The sequence below is a fragment of the Elephas maximus genome, chromosome 8, assembly GCF_024166365.1.
Source record: "Elephas maximus indicus isolate mEleMax1 chromosome 8, mEleMax1 primary haplotype, whole genome shotgun sequence".
Taxonomy (NCBI): Eukaryota; Metazoa; Chordata; class Mammalia; order Proboscidea; family Elephantidae; genus Elephas; species Elephas maximus.
Window position 1 is genome coordinate 88,804,109 of NC_064826.1, and position 20,184 is coordinate 88,824,292.

General features: G+C 44.1%; 1 protein-coding gene across 4 annotated transcripts in view; it reads right to left on the reverse strand.

Annotated features, from left to right (window-relative positions):
• HIBADH (3-hydroxyisobutyrate dehydrogenase) overlaps nt 1–20,184 on the reverse strand; it is a 200,385-nt gene that overhangs the window by 125,616 nt on the left and 54,585 nt on the right. The window contains exon 1 of one of the 4 annotated variants that reach the window (XM_049893333.1): nt 747–1,017. The exons of the other annotated variants lie outside the window; for them this stretch is intronic. Coding sequence (XP_049749290.1) covers nt 747–837 — 91 coding nt within the window. The 5' untranslated portion in view covers nt 838–1,017. Of the gene's footprint in view, nt 1–746; nt 1,018–20,184 lie in introns of those variants that run through there. 4 annotated transcript variants of the gene reach the window in all.

The following is a 20,184-nucleotide window of genomic DNA, read 5'->3' on the forward strand; positions in this document are numbered from 1 at the left end:
AGTCGATTCCGAAGATCTCTAAACACCGCCTCTTCCTAAATCCACCGTTCGCTTTCCATGCTTTACAAAAGCTCTGTATGGGGAGGAGGCGAGATAGACTCACGCCACTTCTGAGGTTAAATAAACTGTTTAGGTTGATAATTTGACAGAAGTGCCATCTTTTTTTTTTTTTTTTTTTGGCCATCTTCAGATAGTTACAGAAAATAAGGGGGAAGCCCGCACTGCTAGTCAATGTTGGATCCAACTTTGCAGCAATGACTTATCACCAGTATAGACACCACGAGTGTAAGGCCATCCAACCGGATGAAGATTATTAAACATAAATCAGGCCCTGCAGCCCGAGGGGGCGCCCACCCCCGTGTGCTCCCTGGGGGCGTTGAAAGGCCAGGAAGTGCTGAGCCGGGAAGCGCTGAAAGGCCGCCGGGATGGATGCAGGGTTGCCTCCCAAATGTCCTCGGATCCCTAACGCCAAAGAAGCAGGGCCCGGACCTAAATTCTCCCTTCACCTCGGCTCTTCCCCGCCCCTTCCTAAATCCTGCTGAAGCCCGCTCATCTCGAATCAGGCGGGTCACTTCCGACGCGAGCAGCAGCCGCAAAAGAAGCCAGGCCTTGGGATTAGCCAAGAATTTTGTTTTTTTGCCCCGACCGACCCACAGCGCCCCCGGTGAAAACACCTCTTCGACTGGCAGGGAGCGAGAGGCGGGCGGCCGGAAGAGCGACGGGGGTAGAAGGTGCGAGGTTCTTACCCGCTGGAAGGTCGGCCGCAGCCGGCCACCGCCGGCAGGTCCAGCAGTGGAGGCTGGAGGCAGCTCCTCGGAGCCGTAAGGAGGCTGCCATGCTGCCCCCACCCCGCCTCCCAGTGGTGACCTCCGCTACCTCTCGGCTCGCCTGCTGTGAACTTGCACCGCCAGAACGTGGGGTCGTGCGCGCACGCGCTCTTGACGCTCCGGCAAGCAGCCACTCGCGCGGGGAGGAGCCCAGCGCCAAAAGGCGCGGCCCGACCAGACAGAATCCACCAGTCCCCTTACGGACAGGAGAGCTGACCAATCAGAATTCAGCATGACCAATCAGCGCCCTTAGTGAACCGCTACGTCCAGTACCCTAGCTCCACCCCCATCCCTCCTCTACGGCAGGGGAAACGGAACGTTCTTGTTTACCAAAACTCAGGGGGTGTGTGGGGGGCGGTGGCTGTCACTCACTACCACCTCCTCGGAGCCCCCGCCCCTCTCCCCCGAACCGCCCCCTGGCAGGCAAGCGCAAGACTTTGACTCCCAGCAGCTGCTGCAGTTTTTAAGAAAGCGCAGAAATTCCCCGTATAAGTAGACGAAAAAAAAAAAAAAAAAACGAAAATTCCCGTGGAGTCGATTCCGATTTATAGGAACCCTGTAGAACAGATTAGAACCGCCCCATAAGGTTTACAGGGAGCGGTTGGTAGATATGGACTGCCTATATTTTGGTTAGCAGCCGAGCTCTTAACCACTGCAGCACCTGGGCTCCTTTGTAAGCATTAAAAAAAAAACCTTTGTAAGCATAGAGACCCATTTTTAACTTCAATAATACGCGGATCTCTTAGTGTTAGTATTTGCATTCTTATTGTTGTTATGTGCCGAGGAGCTGATTCCGACTCATAGCGGCCCTATGAATAACAGAAAAAAAACGCTGCCAGACCCTGCGCCGTCCTCACAGTGGTTGCCATGTTTGAGCCCATTGTTGCAGCCACTGTGTCAATCCATCTCGTTGAGGGGCTTCCTCTTTTTCACTGACCCTCTATCTTACCAGGCATAATGTCCATCTCCAGGGACTGGTCCCTCCTGATAACATGCCTGAAGTAAGTGAGACGACGTCTCACCACCCTCAATTCCAAGCAGCACAGTGGCTTGTTCGTTCTTCTGGCAGTCCGTGGTATAGTCAATATTCTTCACCAGCATCATAATTTAAATGAATCAGTTCTTCTTCAGACTTTCTTATTCATTGTTCTGCTTTCCCATGCATATGAGGTGATGGCTTGGGTCAGGGGTACCTTGGTCCTCAAAGTAAATCGTTGCTTTTGAACACTAAAAAGGCCTCTTGCAACAGGTTTGCCCAATGTAACAGGGCATTTGATTTCCTGACTGCTGCTCCCAGGGACGTTCATCTTGAATGCAAGCAAAACGAAATTCTTGATAACGTCAATGTTTTATCCCTTTATCATGATATAGCTTATTGGTCCAGTTATAAGGATTTTTGTTTTATGTTGAGGTATAATCCATACCGACCCTGTGGTCTTTGATCTTCATCAGTAAGTGCTTCAAGTCCTCTTTACTTTCAGCAAGCAAGGTTGTGCCACCTTTATATTGCAGGTTGTTAATGAGACTGCCTCCAATCCTGATGCCACGTTCTTCTTTATATAGTCTGGGTTCTCGGATAATTTACTCAGCATACAGATTGAATGAGTATGGTGAAAGGATACAACCCTGACGCACACCTTTCCTGATTTTAAACCATGCAGCATTCCCTTGTTCTGTTCAAACAACTGCCTTTTTGTCTAAGTACAGGTTCCACATGACCACAATTAAGTGTTCTGAAATTCCTGTTCTTTACAACGTTATCCATAATTTGTTGTGATCCACACAGTCGAATGCCTTTGCATAGTCAATAAAACACAGGTAAACATCTTTCTGGTATTCTCTGCTTTCAGCCAGGGTCCATCTGACATCAGTAATGATATCCCTTGTTCCACAACCTCTTCTGAATCCAGCTTCAATTTCTGGCAGTTCCCTGCCAATGTATTACTACAACTGCTTTTGAATTATCTTTAGCAAAATTTCACTTTTGTATAAATATTAGTGATATTGTTCAATAATTTCCACATTCTGTTGGATCACCTTTCTTTGGAATAGGCACAAAAATGAATCTTTCCCAGTCAGTTGGCCAGGTAGCTGTCTTCCAAATTTCTTGGCATAGATGAGTGAGCACTCCAGTGCCGCATCTGTTTGTTGAAACATCTCAGTTGGTATTCCATGAGTTCCTGAAGCCTTGTTTTTTTACCAATGCCTTCAGTGCAGCTTGGACGACTTCTTTGGATACCGTCGGTTCTTGATCATATGTACCTCCTAAAATTGTTGAACATTGACCAATTCTTTTTTGGTACACTGACTGTGTATTCCTCCCATCTCCTTTTGACACTTCCTGCATTGTTGAATGAGCCAGTGGTTAAGAGCTGTGGCGCTAATGGAAAGATTGGCAGTTTGAATCCACCAGCCACTCCTTGCAAACCCTATGGGGCTGCTCTCCTGTGTCCTATAGAATTGCTCTGAGTTGGAATCAGCTTGATGACAATGAGTTTGCCTTGGTCTTTTGCGTCATTGAATATTTTGCCTATAGAATTCTTCAAAATTGCAACTCAAGGCTGGAATGCTTTCTTCAGTTCTCTCAGCTTGAGAAATGCTGAGCGTGTTCTTTGTTTTTGGTGTTCTAACTCCAGGCCTTTGCACACTTCATTATAATTCTTTACTTTGTCTTCTCAAGCCACCCTTTGAAATCTTCTGTTCAGCTCTTTTACTTCATCATTTCTTCCCTTTGCTTTAGCTACTCCTACGTTCAAGTGCAAGTTTCAGAGTCTCTTCTGACATCCATTTTGGTCTTTCTTTCTTGTCTTTTTAATGATCTTTTGCATTCTTCATGTATGATGTCCTTGATGTTGTCCCGTAACTCTCCTGGTCTTTTGTCATGAGTGTTCAATGCATCAAATCTATTCTTGAAATGGTTTCCAAATTCAGGTGAGATACATTCAAGTTAGTATTTTGGCTCTTGTAGACTTGTTTTAATTTTCTTCAGCTTCAACTTGAACTTGCATATGAGCAATTGATGATCTGTTCTGCAGCCGGCCCCTGGCCTTTCCTAATCTGACTGATGATATTGAGTTTTTCCATCGTCTCTTTCCACAGAGGTAGTTGATTTGACTCCTGTGTTTTCCATCCAGCAAGGTCCACGTGTATAGTTGCCTTTTATGTTATTGAGAAAAGCTTTTGCAGTGAAGAAGTCGTTGGTCTTGCAAAATTCTATCATGAGATCTCTAGCATCATTTCTATCACCAATGCCATTTTTTCCAACTAGTGATCCTCCTTCTTTGTTTCCAACTTTGGCATTCCAATCACCAGCAATTATCAATACACCTTGATTGTATGTTTGATCAATTTCAAACTGCAGAAGTTGGGAAAAATCTTCAACTTCCTCATCTTTGGCATTAGTGATCGGTGTGTAATTTGAAAAATAGTCATATTAACTGGTCTTCCTTGTAGGTGTATGATATTATCCTATCACTGACAACGTTGTACTTCAGGATAGACCTTGAAGTGTTCTTTTTGACAATGAACGTAATGCCATTCCTTTTCAATTTGTCATTCCTGTCGTAGTACACCATAGGATTGTCTGATTCATAGTGGCCAATACCAGTTCATTTCAGTTCACTAATGCCTAGGATATTGATCTTTTTGCGTTCCATTTCATTTTTGATGACTTCCAATTTTCCTAGATTCATACTTCATACATTCCATGTTCCAATTATTAAGGGATGCTTACAGCTGTTTCTTCTTGTTTTCAGTCATGCCACATCAGCAAATGAAGGTCCTGAACGTTTGACTCCATCCATGTTATTTAGGTCCACTCTAGTTTGAGGAGATAACTCTTCCCCAGGCATCTTTTGAGTGCCTTCCAACCTGAGGGACTCATTTTCTGGCACTATATCAGACAGTATCCTCCTGCTATTCATAAGGTTTTCACTGGCTAATTCTTTTGAAGTAGACTACCAGGTCCTTCTTCCTTGTCTTTCTTAGTCTGGAAGGTCAGCTGAAACCTGCATACCATGGGTGACCCTACTGGTATTTGAAAAATTGGTGGCATAACTTCTAGCATCACAGTAACACACAAGCCACCACAGTACAACAAACTGACACATGCATTTTTAGTCTCTGTTAATTGAGAAGCAACCACAGACATCTACCATGAATGCAATAAATGTTTTAAATTAATGTGATTTTAAGTTCATTTTAACCCAATAGTTTGTCCATAAATTTGAAAAACAGTAGGAAAACAAATTGTCCTCTTTGAAGGGTGGAACTACTAGAAACTTGTACTTTCTACTCCAATATATATTTCTGTAATGTTTGAAAATCCTACAACCTGCAACCATTTCGTAAGAAGGAAAAAAGATAAATCAAAATGCAGAAAGTTGGTGTATATGTATGTATGTGAGGCAAAAAAGAGATCCATCTTATTTATTCATTCTTCTGCTGGTGCTTGGTGTCCATATTTGGATCTTTGAACCCCTTGGGAACAATTCTAGGATTTTCTACCCTCACCCCACCGAGGGGTTGGAAGCCAGGGGCACAACAACGCAAGATTTACAGCCTTTGGAGAAAGATAGTGTAAAAATGGCTTGGGGGTGGCATCTGACCTCCTCTAACTTCACAAGGGGGAAGGAGAATCAAGATCAGCAGCCCAAGGCTGATTCCTATGAGGTGGAATTCAGACATGCCTCCTCTCTCTGCCATCTTTACCAAGTCTGATACCAACCTTTCCTCCCATGGCACTATCTACTTCTCTGCTGAGTTTGATACTTCATTGCATTGTCTACACAGAACTCACAGACAAAACTCATGATTGTGGGGTTTATTAGGGAAGTAACAGGTTACAATTCAGGTTCAACACTCAGGATCAATTTCTCCCATCAGGACAGCCTCTTCCCAGCAGTGCCACAGGCACACCCCTCTCTGGCCCCTCTGCCTCTGCCCTGCTAGGGCAAGTGTTACAAAGCTCTTTTAGCTCTGCTGGTAAGTGCCCTAAGGCACCCCACTCTGCCAGTAAGCCTCCACCTGAAGGCGCTCAGCTCTAGCTCCATGGGTTGACAAACATAGCTCCAACGAGTTCCTGGAGGCACCCTGCTCTGCCAGCAAGCCTCCTGCCCAAAGGTTCTCAGCTTTTTGCTCTGTGGGCTGGGAAGCCCACTACGCCATCTTCTTTCATTCTCTTCTTCTGCCATTTCTCTGCCACTGTTTCTTGTTGTCTTCAGTGTTACAGCTCTCTCTCTCTCTTTCCTGGTTCCAGGAGCTTCACAGTGCAGGGATCCCTGGTCCAAAAGACACACTCCACTCTCCTAGGCCCTTCTTTGGTGGTGATGAGATCCTCTCTCTGCTCTGGAATCAGCTCTCATTTAAGCCTAGTGGGATGGCAAAATTGACCAAACCCCTTGGTGGGCCACAGTTACCTTATTTGTACAGTCTTATGGGTGCTAACCCGAAGGTCAGCAGTTCAAATCCACTGGGCGCTTCTTGGAAACTCTATGGGGCAATTCTACTCTGTCCTATAGGGTCACTATTGCTTGGAATCGACTCGACGGCAATGGTTGGGTTTTGTTTTTTGTTTTTTTCTTTTTTGGACCCAATCACTTGGTTGGGAATTACAAGACCATGGCAAGACAGGCCACACGAAAGCGATCCATCACACCGCAGATAGCACAAGTGGAAAGACGGTGAGGAGTGGCTAGGGCGATAGAAATCCCAGGGGGTCCACCTCTCCCAACTTCATTTTATTTATTAATTTAAAACCTAGTGTTGTGCTCACCCAACCTTTAAATCTACGTAGCAGAATCAACAGTTTTGACTTTGACCTCCTTTTTCTTCCCGTGCCCAGGCACCCATGGTTGAAGTGGCTAGAGGAGAAGCAAAGAAACTGGATAATTTCCAAGCACTCTCTGTGGTTTCTGGGCATAGTAGCAATGTTTCCAGGAACTAGTACAAAGTACAAAGTCCGCGTTTGCAACTGGTAGAAAAACAATTCCCTTCTTTTGTTGTCTTCCCACCTCCACCTCTTTCCCACCCCAACCTAAAAGAAAGAAGGAAAGGAGAAAAAAATTTGTTTCAGTTATTGGTACAGTCTCCTCAATTTGGTTCCCTGCCCCTAGGATAGGACTGTTGCTTGGTTTCTGGAACATTTTCTACCTGTTCCTCTCGGTTTATTTAGGTATTAGCTGTAACAGACCTCCTGCAACCAATAAATGTAACCCTACAGGTTTTTATAATTAACTGCTGAACTGCCATCTGCCTTTCAACTAAGTCAGCCTATATAGCAGAACTATTTACAGCACAGGACAACACATCAATTGATCTCCCCAGTTCCTAGAGTTTATACCACAGTCCTTTTGAGATTTTATATCCGATCAGATTGCCTTTGTCGTTTTTACTGTGAGCTACTGTTTTTGTTTCTCAAGGTTGTTTATAGGGCTCTTTTCTTGAAAATGAGTATTCCTTTACAAAAGGCTGCCTCCTGTGAATGGCACTCTCCTAGGACTACGAGTAAAAAAAAAAAAAGTTGCCACGGAGTTGTTTCCAACTCATGGTGACCCCTTGTGTGTCAGAGTAGAGCTGTGCTCTTCTAGCATTACAACACCCTGTGAATTCACTTTCTAAGAGAACAGGAATCAATAATAGTAATAATAACAGGTGCCGTTTCTTGAAGATATACTAAATGCTAAGTGCTACGGCTGCTAACCAAGGGGTCGGCAGTTCAAATCTGCCAGGCGCTCCTTGGAAACTCTATGGGGCAGTTCTACTCTATCCTACAGGGTTGCTCTGAGTCGGAATTGACTCAACGGCACTGGGTACTGGGTAGACTAAATGCCAGGCACTAAATAAATTCTTTACATGGATTAATTCAAGTAAACCTTCAACAACCCTATGAAGTAATTACAATTATTATTTAAATTTTATGATGAGACCATAAAGACAAAAAGGTTATTTGTCCAAGTTTGCATAGCTAGTAGCTAGAAATAAAGGTCTAAACCAAAGTCCATGATAGTACAAAATAGTAACCGCCATTTATTATGTCTCTTAAAAAATCAGCGGCTGCCTTTCCATTGGAAAATTGAACCCTGGATTCCTGTGAGAGAGAGCAAGACTGATAAAGTCTAGAAGGACTTTGTTTAATATTTTCTAGACGTTTGTTACATAATAAATATTCGAAGCTAAACTTAATCCAAACTCATCCATAGAACAAACAACTTAAATTTTTCAAGATAGAATAATGAAAACATGTCTCACATTACTCCCTCTATCCTTTTTCATTCTTTCCATTTATGAACTTTTTGTCTCTAAAACAATTTCTGACTGCAGCTTTTCCAAGAACAGTATTTTTTAAGAAAAAACTTGTCCGTGTGCTGAAACTAGGTTTTTTTTGCTTTGTTTTTGTTTTTTCCCCAACAAACTTCCTGGTTTTAACCTACTCAGCCAGTTTGACTGAGAAGAGACCAGTCCTTGTCTCTTCTCTTTACTGGAATATGGCCTTGACTTCTATTTAAGTAGGGTCCTGCCTCTGATTTATGTGTCTTTCTGCCATGCTGTACCTCCAAACTTTTCTTGGTCTTCCTCCACTGACTTCTCTTGAGTATATCCTATGCAACCTTTCCTAGCTGATGGCTTTTGAGAAATCTATATCATAAAAATTTTTTTAAATTTTTATATCATATCCTAATTTTATACATTCTTTTATCCTCAGCTTTAGCGTTTTGAGTCTCCCAACTATACTCTGTAATGTCAAGTGTACCCAGGGACTCCAACTCCTAACTCTTTAAGAAAGAAAACCAAACTAAAAATTATTCACAGTCAAGGCTTCCTCCAGTGGGTTTGCATATCACCTGTATTTTTCCAAAACCACCCCTGAATTCAGTGATTCCCTAGAAGGACTCACATGTAGTTGTACTCACAGCTATGATTTATTACAGCAAAAGGACATAAAACAAAATCCGCAAAGAGGCATATTGGGTAAAGCTGAGGAATCCAGGTACAAGCTTCCAAGAGTCCTCTCCCAGTAGAATCGCACATGTTTAATTCCCCCAGCAATGAGTTGTGACAACATGTGTGAATTTTTGTCTACCAGGGAAGCTTATTAGAAATTAACAACCGAATGTTTTTCTCAGGGATTGGTCACATGGGTATCCTCTGCCAAGCACGTACCAAAGTTCCAGACTTCCAGAAGGAAAGTAGGTATTCAGCATAAACTACACTGTTTATGCAAACAATTTAAGTACAGTGAGCCCTTCTTATCAGTTGGGTTGGTGAGAACCCTCATGGAATCTAAGTTCGCAGATGTCAGCCAAGGAAGCAATTAGACCTGCTATGATAATTCTTTTTCTTCACACCTGAAGATGTAAAAATAAAGGAGATCTGGTAGAACAGGTCTAAGGCAAAATCTTTGAGAGAGAGCCAAGGGTCTGAGGCTAGAGCTACCAGATATGATTTACAAAATCAAACTCTTCAGTCAGACATGAATGAGAAAGAAAGCCAAAAATGAGAAACCAAGCAGGATCCTGTTTTGTTCAGAGGTGATTGATCTCAAATGCTGCTGGGTGCTCAAGGGTATACAATATTAACCTCTTCATGATGCATTACAGAATCAGGATTGGCAAACTCTTTCCAGATGTCCCCATGGCACAGCAAGGATACTTCAGGGAGAGAAAGCATGAGACTAGTCACTGAAGTGACTGCTTGTGTTGGAAGCCTGATTTCATGACTGTGTTCTAGGTCTCACTTTTCTCACTGTCTCTATTTTGGTGCCAAGCCAAAGCCTACTGTCATTTCAGTGTCTGACATGGACCCACTGACCTTTCAGAGTGACTTTGTGGTAGAGGCTGACTTATATGTTTAATATTCCCACAGCCACGGAGTGGATTAACCAGTAAGCACAGTATGCTCCACCTTGCATCGAGCAAGGTATGCAACATGCTGAATCATATTTATTCTCTAATCTGTGGTGAACAATTTCAGACGGATTTCATCACGTCTTTGATGTGGTGGGGGATAGGTGAAATTGTGTACTTCAGATTAACGGGAAGGCACAATTGGGCCCATGCATACCTTGCTTATTGGGAAATCCAGCCCTGCCCACAACATATAGCCAGCTGTTCTTGGAGAAAATCCACTTCTCACTTCAAGCTAGGTTGCCAGGGTCCCATGTTCCTTGGGAAGAATGTAACTGAATGTCAGGAATACTGTGGCCTGAGCACAGTGACCAGGGGTCACTACTTCTTACTCACCTCCTCCCCAGCCCATACTAAAGGGTCACAACTGGCTCATCTGAGAATTAGATCTCTAAGGGAGCTACAATGTTGGGCACAACTCACAGAAAATAAATGGAAAACATTTTTCCAAACCCAACTACTGCTGTTTCCTAGTAATTAATACATTTATGACTTTCTGGATTGATAGACTCATTTGTTTCCTGGATTTTGCCTCTCATGTGTCTCTGGTGCTGAAAGTTCTGGACTGAAGTGTATGTAATATAATCATCCCTGGGCCAATCCAGAGAAATTCAGAGGCAGCCTCCTCAAACAAAAGAAATATTCATAGATTTTGAGTTTTGCAGGCTCTGGCCACTAACCTGTCTCACTGATTATGCTCTGGAGCAGCACGTCCCACAAGAAATAGGTGAGCCACATGTGTCGTTTTAAATTTTTTAGTAGCTACAGTTTAAAAGAGTATAAAGAAACAAGTACAACTAATTTTAATAATACATTTTATTTAACCTGAAGGGGAAACAGGCTTTGTGAGGCTGAACATGGCCGCCTTCACACTTTTCTCTAGTTCACTGTCGTTTGCTAAGTCATTCTTACGTAATTCTTTCTGAGCCCTATGTAAGTCTAGAGGCACCGCTGGCATGTAGCCACTATTTTTTACCATCACTATATAATCCTGTCTCCCACTGCTGGGTGCAGAGATCTGCTTGGTCCTGCTGTCGCCCAGGACCTGCAAGTTGGAAAGTCTCCCTAATAAACTCCTTTGCTGCCACCCTGCAGTTGCCCTCCTCTTTCTTCAGTCTCTTGGTATCCCCCATTTTTGGAAGCAAGTTTCACATTTCCGGTCCATGCCAGGACAATTGGCAAGCTAACCAGGAAACTGAGAAGTTGGCGAGTCGGAGTAAGGCCTCCGCAGGGGAAATTCCAGGATGGCCAGTAACCTCCATGTGGGGAGGTTTGGCCCATATGCCTGATACTTGTGGACCACCACATGAGTACGGGGACACCCTAAAAACACCAAGCTGCGTAGCCCAGTTGTGGGAAGCAACACACTTTCATAAGTGTGGAAACGCAGCTAGGAAAGGAGCAGCAGCTGTAGGGCGGCCACTGCTCTGGGCCATTTGGATAGCCACCTATGCCCAGGTATCTGCTGAAGCACGCATAAGAGCTTTGCAGGAAGAGTTAGGGGGGCAGTTGTGCGTGGCCACAACTGATGTATTTAGCAGCTACATTTGAGAACTGGATGAGCAACTAGAAACACTTGGCTGCAGGTTTGTAAAGATGGGGGGAAGTAAAGTGCCAAAGGCAAAGATCAGGGCAGTGTTGATAAAGGTGACTGGGCTGCAAAAACATGGAATCTTTGGGAGGGGAAGTCTGATAGCAACTCAGATGTGGAGGTGATATCACAGAAGGAACCTCGCTTTGCAGAGTGGCCCTTCATTACCCACTTATTACCCACAGCCACTTGAGCCCAATGACCATAGACAAGAAATCCTGCTACCAGTACTATGACAATGTAGGAATACACCTCCATTGAGTTGATTAAATCATGTGGGAAATTTCAGCAAAAAGGAAAGGAAATCATTGCAGCTTGGTTATTATGTCTGTGGGACACTGGGGGAGATGGTGTCTCTTTAAATGAAGCTGAAGCAGAAAAAAATTAGTAGCATAACCATCCACCCCACCTTCCAGCAGCATTTACATGCAGCTTGGAACACTGGGTTTGGAACACTGATGGCATACATGCCCTTATGAGTTGGATCATCTTGCATGGTAGAAAGCTGTGGCCAAATGAGAGGGATCTTCCCAGTACAGCTGGGAAATGGTCTGTAGAGGAGTTACAGCAACTAATACAGGAGCTAGGTATGCACCACTCCACTTATGCCAAGCACTTCTGGAGACCAGACAATGAACTCTTCACTTCAGGAATGAAAACAAAGATCCTATAGGCAGCCCCACCCTCCTGGTATGGCATACTGGTGGCTACAGTTAGTCCCTTAGCAGGCCAGATGGTCTACCAGGTGGGACATGCTGTAGCCGACTTGAGTGAAACTGAGAGGGCTAGAGACAAAGGGGTGCAAGCCATGAGAAGAGAGAAAAGAAAGGCTGAAAACCCTGTAAGACGATTGTCCAAGGGCCCTTTGAAAGTAACTAGAAAGCAGATTTAGGTAGATTTAGTGGCTGCCAGGACAGCAGTAGAAAAGTAGAAAAGATAGGTAAACAACTAAATGTGGTTTTGGTCAACTTTTGGAAGAATCTGAGGCTGGAGCAAGAATACAGCCTTCTGGGTCCTACTGTCCCCTATGAGGAAGTGCCCGTTGCTACTAGGTGAACCCCACCAATCCCTAGGGACTGGGGTGGAGTCAAGATCACCCACAGATTGGGGCCTGGCAGGGGAGCTGGAGGTCCCATGTAGAGGTCACAATACATTGGTCAAGAACAAACAAGCAGTGAGTGCTGCCTCTGGTTGATACAGGGTCAGAGTGCACCCTTATCTTTGGAAATCCTGAATAGTTTCAAAGACCACCCATGGCAATTGATGGGTATGGCGGAAAGCCCATCCGTGTATATCAGGTACTCCTGATCCTACAAATAGGATGTATGCCCCATTAACTGTATCAAGTTTATATTTCCCCAATACTGGAATACATTCTAGGAGTGGATGTCCTCATGGGACTGACTTTGACCACATCTGTGGGAGAATTTCAACTGGGGGTGAGGGTGGTAATAACTTCCTTGTTGGAAACACTTCATAGAGACCTAAGTACGTATCATGCTATGTTATACCTGGCCAATGTGTTCTTTAGCACCCTTGTAGCCCCATCCACTCAGAGGACCAATTTGCCTTCACCTGGGGGAGGCAGAAATGGACATTCCAGGTGTTATCCCAAAGGTGTCTATGCAGTCCCACCATTTGTCATGGCATGGTTGCTAGGGGTCTGACTCTTTTCCCATTCTCCACTATTGTCCATTGGTTTCATTACCTTGATGATATTATGTAACTGCTGAAGATATTTCTCTGTTACAGGAGTGTCTAGATGCCTTAATCAACCACCTACAGGTAAGAAGATGGGCTGTGAATCCCCAAAAGGTGCAGGAACTAGGAACTTTGGTAAAATTCCTAGGAGTTGTCTGGTCAGGTAAGATTCGTGTGTTGCCTGAAGCCATAGTGAATAAGATAGAAGTTTACCTCATCCCTAGGACACCAAAAGAAGTGCAGGCCTTCATGGGACTTTTGGGGTATTGGAGAGTATTTCACACTTGGCCCAGTGCTTCAGGCCACTCTATTGACCGGTAAAAAAGGGTGCCTCTTGGGATTGAAATAATGAACAATAGCAAACTTTTTTTTTCTTTTTTTATGTGAAAGTTTACAGCTCAAGTCAATGTCTCATATAAAAATTTATACTCACATTGTTATGTGACACTAGTTGCAATCCCTATAATGTGACAGCACACTCCCTTTTTCTACCCCAGGTTTCTCATGTCCATTCAACCAGCCCCTATCCCTTTCTGCATTCTTATCCTGCCTTTGGACATAAATTGCCCATTTAGACTTGTGTATCTACTTGAACTAAGAAGCACACTCTTCATGAGTATTATTTTATGTTTTATAGTCCAGTCTAATCTTTGTCTGAAGAGTTGGTTTGGGAATGATTTTAGTTCTGTTTGAACAGAGACAACAGCAAGCTTTTGAGAAGGCAAAGGTGTTGGTTGCACAAGTGAAAAGTGTTAGGTACAATATGGGAAGGGTTACTCTCCCTTCTAGTTAGACATAAGCAGCACCAAGGATGACTTTTGCTGGGCTTTGTGGCAAGATTAGAACGGAACTACAGTCTCTCTAAGATTTTGGTCCCAACTGTGAAGGGGGGTAGAAAATCGATACAGTCCCATGCAGAAATAATTGTTGTTTCTGTAACTCTCTCTGCCAGATAAAGCCATGAACAATGGCTGGAGCTGTATCCCTTTACACAGCTTTGCCCATAAATGAGTGGGTCAATGGGTTGTTTTCCAAGCTGTCAGCTATCGCCCAGGCAGCTACACTGACCAAATGGCATGCGTACCTGCAACTGCACAGTGCCCTTTCCACCAGTCTGTTGCCTCAAGAGTTACAGGCTGTAATTGCCCAAAATGACCCCCAGCACAGGCTAGTGTGCTGCTGCAGCTGCCTCCCCTCTCTTCTAAGAGAGAGGAAGTCCCATTGCCAGCAGATGCCTAGTACACAGATGGCTCTAGCCAAGGTGTGTCACCACTGTGGACAGCGGTGGCTGTGCAAGCCTCCACTGACACCGTTTGGTCTGAAATTGATTCAGGGCAAAGAAGTCAATGGGCCAAATTAAGGGCTGCATGGATGGTCATCACCCATGAACTGTGGCCCTTAATCCTGCATGTGGACAGTTGGGCAGTAGCCTATGGGTTAACTATGTGGATAGGCCAATGACATAAAGAGCAGTGGACAATAATGGGTAAAGTCCTGTGGAGTAAAGCCTTGTGGCAGGACATCTTGTGTTGCCTCCAAAACTTGGACACTAACCTGTCTTTCAAGTAGCAGACCATTTACCTTTTTCACCTCTGGGAAACCAAGAAGATGCTATAGTACAGGTTAGAATGGTGCATCCCAAAGGGGAAGATGCCCACTGGATTCACCAGAAAAGCATATTGCCCATGTTGTTTGGAATATAGCTAAAGAGGCAGGCATGTCAGTGCAGTATAGTGATATGGTGGTTGCTGTACAAAATTGTCCTTGTGCTAATGCCAGTGCCCAAAGTGTCTCCCCTACAATCCTGGGAAGATACGTAAGAACTCATAGCCAGTGACAGACTGGTAGGTAGGTTATATAGGGCCCCTACCCCCAGTGAAGGAGTGAAATACATTGTCGTTTGTGTGGACACCATTGCCAGCTTGACACAGGTGTTCCTGCGTTAATGAGCAAACAAGGCTGCTGCAATAAAGGATTACAGATATTGAGCATTACATACGGAATACCCCAGAGGACTGATGGTGACCAGGGCTCACACTTTACAGGTCGTGATATGCACAAATGGGTGGCCAAGAACAAGGTACAATGGCATTACCACTTGGTCTACAACCCCCAGGCCATGGGCCTTGTAGAAAGGAAGAGCAATGCCCTAAAACAACAAATACAAATGCTCACAGGAAAGGCTTCCCTGGCAGGGTGGCCCAAGGTGCTGCCTGAGGCTTTGAGGTTGATAAATTCAGCTTTCACTGGGGCTTTACCCTCATACGCCAGACTAGGAGCCCTGAATGACCCTTCAACAATTATACCAGTGACATCACCGGATTCGGAAACGTATCCACTGAGATTATTATTGGAAAAAACAGCAAGATCCTCTGGACACCTTAGGACCTGGCACCTGGAAATGGAACCATCTATTTGCACTTGTGGGTTACCTCAGCAGGGTAGATTGGTTCCTTCATCCTTCTGGTGGCAGAGGAACTGAGTGGCCTAACTTGGAAGCCCACCATCCTACTGCACAGAGGGCCCTAACAGTCACACTTTACATGGAAAGGAATGACAGCTATATCACAAGGGACAGAAGTGGGTTTCCTGTTCTGGCATACAGCAAAATGGGTGACTTTACTCACAACCCCTTAAGTGACCTCCCCAGGGTAGCACATATGGTACACTCAGCCAGGAAAAGTGCCTAAAGCAGTCGCTGCTCTCACCACCTGAGGGGAGGCTACTGTGATCCTAATAGAAGGGAAAGATTTACCTCTCTTGGTACCTACTAAACACCTGTCTTTCTGACTATAAGTATGGCCTACTCTGATTTCCTCCCTTCAGAGCTGCCAACACCTTCCCAGAGCAGCCTCAAAGTTTTGCCATAGTCCACAACAAAAACAGCTGTAGGTCTGTGAACAAGTCCCCTTCTCAAGCCCTGAAGGTATGCCTTTGAGCGTGGAACACCTGATTGGAACTGATTGGGCATCTGTGGGAGACATGGGGTGGGGGGGCGGTATTAAAGCCTCTTTAACTAACTGGGTTATAACAGGAGGGGTCGGGCATAACATCACCTTTTCCTGGACTCAAACTGTTATGGACAAGCGCACATCTTGGTAAGAGAGTGCAACACCTCTCTGCTGGCAGCCACAAGAGGGTGTTAACCACCTCTGGGATGGTTTAGGTTGGTTGGTACTCAAATAGGGTGTGTTAGGGAAACCTGCTTCTGTCTGTTTTAAACCAAGTAAAACCCAATGAGTTTACCTGTCTCCCTCCAATTCCTCTTCCTGCCTACTGGGCTGGAACCCTGTGTCCCACTGCCAATGGGTGATAACACCTAATAACACTGAATGGGGGTTGCCATATAAAAACTACAACAAGACTGCAGGAGTGTACCTTGCTCCTAATGGCACTCAATGGCTGTGTGGCCACTACTTGTGGCCCTGGTTACCGTACAATTGGGTAGGGTATTGCACATTGGGGTTACCCTATGTTACAGGTACTGTTAGAAAAACTATACCAAAACCTTTGAATTATCCCATGGTAAAAGCCAGGAGGACTAAGTGTAGTCTTCTCCACTGATATGATTTCCTTTTAAATGTTTTTGTTTCCCTCATTGGCTCCTTAGAAGTAATGGGACAAACTGAAGCTCTAATTAATTTTACTAAACAGGCCCCGAATGATAGCAGGGAAAGTTAGCAGCTATTAACTGCCAAAACCACCTAAATAAGGAAGGTAGTCCTTCAGAACCAAAGGGCTCTAGACTTTTTAACAGTCACTGAAGGTAGGACATGTGCCATAGTAAAAACTGAATGTTGTACCTGTATACCAGACTACCACTAGAACATAACAGATTTGTTAGGCCATATGAAGAAACAGAAGCCTTGGACAAACCTGGTGGCTGGTCTGCTGTGGCCACCTGGTTTTACTCTTTTCCCTCTAGCTGGTGAGATTTTGTTGGGTTTGTTCTTTTCCTGGGTATTGGGTTTTTCAGCTGTGTTTGTCTACATTGCTGGCGTGCTCTGTGCCTCCAACTACAGCAAAGGTGTAATACCTCCTCTCAGGCCCTCAAGAACCTTGCAGAAGATGGGCAACATGCCAGATTATGAGAACCAGCCTCAAGGGGTGGACTGCAGGGAAATAGGCTTTGCAAGGCTGAACATGATTGCCTTCACGCTTTCTGCTAATTCACTGCCGTTTGCTAAGACGTTCTTGCCTAGTTCTTGTTGAGGCGGCCTTATGTAAGTCTAGAGGCATCCCTGGCATGTAGCCACTATCGTTCACCACCATTATAAAACTCCTGTTCATTACTGCAGGGCACAGAGGTCTGCTTGGTTGCTGCTGCCTAGCACCTGCATGTATGTAAATCTCCCCAATAAGTTTTGCTGCTACCCTGGAGTTCCCACCTCTTTCTTTGGTCTCTCAGTACCCTCCATTTTTGGAGGCAAGTTTCACATTACCAGTCCATGCCAAGATAACCCAATATTTAAAAATATTGTCATTTTACCATGTAATCAATATAAAAATTATTAATGAAGTATTTTTCATACTAAATCTTCATAATCCGGGATCGATTTTATACTTACATCACATCTCAGTTTGGACCAGCAACCTTTCAAGGGCTCAATACCCATATGTGGTCAGTGGGCTACTGTATCGAACAGTGCAGTTCTAGAGAAAGGCCAAGAGGTCACTCAGAATCTAGCCTGCCATAGCAGTCAAGAAACTGGAGACCCTGCAATGTACCCTTATCCTCATTTGCAATAGAGACTGATACCTTCAATGCCAAAGTCAGGGGTAGGTCCCAAGGAAACTCCTGGGAAGGTACTCGGCTACAATTTCAGTAGTTTGCTCACTGACTGATGCCGGATGAACTTAATTACTAGATTCGAAAAGGAGCTCTTCATCCTGAAGGCCACCTTCAAATCTTAAAGACCCTACCTCAAAAAACCTAACACTATTGGTAAGCTTACAATGCAGCCCTGAGCAGCTATGGACCCCTAGAAATTAAGGCCAGAGGCTTTATTCTTCCAATGTTTAATTTTTTATTTTTTAATATGTCTTGAGACCAAGAAATCAAAAAGTCACTCCATCCCAGATCATTCTCTCCATTGAAAAACCCCTGAAATCCTGAAACTTCATCCAGTGCCACCAAAAGACTATTCCATGCTTGGCAGAGATCTAGGGATACGCTGACAATTGGCAGCATGAACTGGGAGGAAGGAAGGCCTCGTATGCAACTATAGTCAATTACCCGTCCTAGCAGACAAGGCCTGGATCCAGATCCTTCTGCTGTGCCAGGATGCAAACTGAGTGGGCCACTGGGACTCCTTCAAGGGAACTAATTTGACCCATTAGGTCTGCTATGGGGCCCACATCCAACACAACTTCTTTCATTTGTCAGACAAAATGCAAAAGAAACTCTTGGTCAAAGGTAAGTGGGTGATTCCCAAGGAGCTATTATACCTTTTCCTGCCCCCTAAGTCTGCTAGGGGACAATGTCACACAGTTTAATCATAAACTTTCCTTTTTCTCTGGGTCAATACCAGGCATGATGGGGTTACTGGTAAAAGTAGTGTATCACCTGTGCCTGACCACATTTAGCACTAGACATTTAGCCCTGATCCTGCAAGATGTGATGAAGCAGTACAAACTACCAAATAGGTTCTTATCCTACAGAACCCTTTGGGGGACCCAAACTTGTAATCCCCCTGTAAGGTGTTTCAAATCCAGGTCCGTGTCTACCTCTCTCGCCCTGAAACTCATGGCCAAGAATCCATGAACGTAGTACTAGAATATTTCAGAGCATCCTGAGAGGGCAGTCAGGCTACCAATCTTCACACTACGTAATTTTTCTATAGCTCCATTCAACCAGCATTTAAAATACCCTCTACAATCATGGGTTCCATGCCAATAATACTCCATTACTCACTTCTGCCACCTCTCCAGCAACCCTTCTAGAAGAACTCCAAGCAGCGCAGGAAAATCTTCCTGCCTTTTGAGACCTAGATGTCTAGACTCTGAACCTGGGTATATGACCAATAACAATTGTTCTGTAGATGGTGCTCATGAAATTTTTAGCTCTGCTTCCATTATACAGTCCTTCAGGAATATCATCTTTTGCTGGGCATAAACCGTGAAAAACATAAGCTAGAATGTTCAGAATTGCTGTTCTTCCTCTTGTATAACACTAACATGTACTCTAAATTGGGCTGAATCTGGGGGAGACAGAATGTCCATGACAATTTTAACTTAATTCTGCTATTAGCAAAGAAAGATTCTGCACTTTATTTGTCAAGCTTTTTGAGGGTTTCTCTCTGTAAACTTTACATTGTTTCTTTGTAGTCAATCATTGCTGACAGAAAGTTAAACCTAATGAATCCCACCTTGAACTTTATAATGATCATACATTCATTATGATAATCGTTATTTTATATTCTTTTGAAGCTGAAATTCTTGAACTATATAGTTCTATTGCCTGAATGGTTGTACTCTATGTAACAAGATAATCTTTAATAAATGATATTTTCTAATTCAAATGGGTGGTTTTCCTATAAATTGTATCTGTTCAAAGGACATACCATGATCACCATTGCCAGGCTTTATTCTACTTTTTATCTCTGAAGAGGAATTAATTAGTCTTCTTTGACAATAATTTTGTGAATTAGGGTAATATTAATGGAGGCAACGACAGAGGAAAGGCTTTTATAACAGCACTGAGGAATATTAGAGGGGGAATAATGGTCCTTATTCACCCTCTAATTTTTTTAATGGTCCTTGTTGGTGGCCTGCAAGGCATCTATTTCCCTTTTCCCTTCCTAACAGTATCCTAATTAAGGAAAGAACTACTGTCATATACTTTAGGGAAGATGGAACCCACCACAGCTCTAGAGGAAGGGCAATTCCATCTCCCTTGCCCTAATGACTGGTGCAGGAACCCAGGCCTAAGCTGGTCAGCACATGCATTCCTCTGGCCACAGGGACTGGTTCAGGAACAACCTGGCCATGAACCAGTTTGGACCTATTAGACGGGAGAGGAGACTTGCAGAGCCTTCTGAGAAAGAGTTTTCCTTGTTCTCACAAGAGAATCACAGAAAGAAATGCCCTCTGTTTCTCTGGATGTTGAGAAGAGCAGATGTGAAGATAGCATTTTGCCATGAGAAAAACCCATGTGAAGATG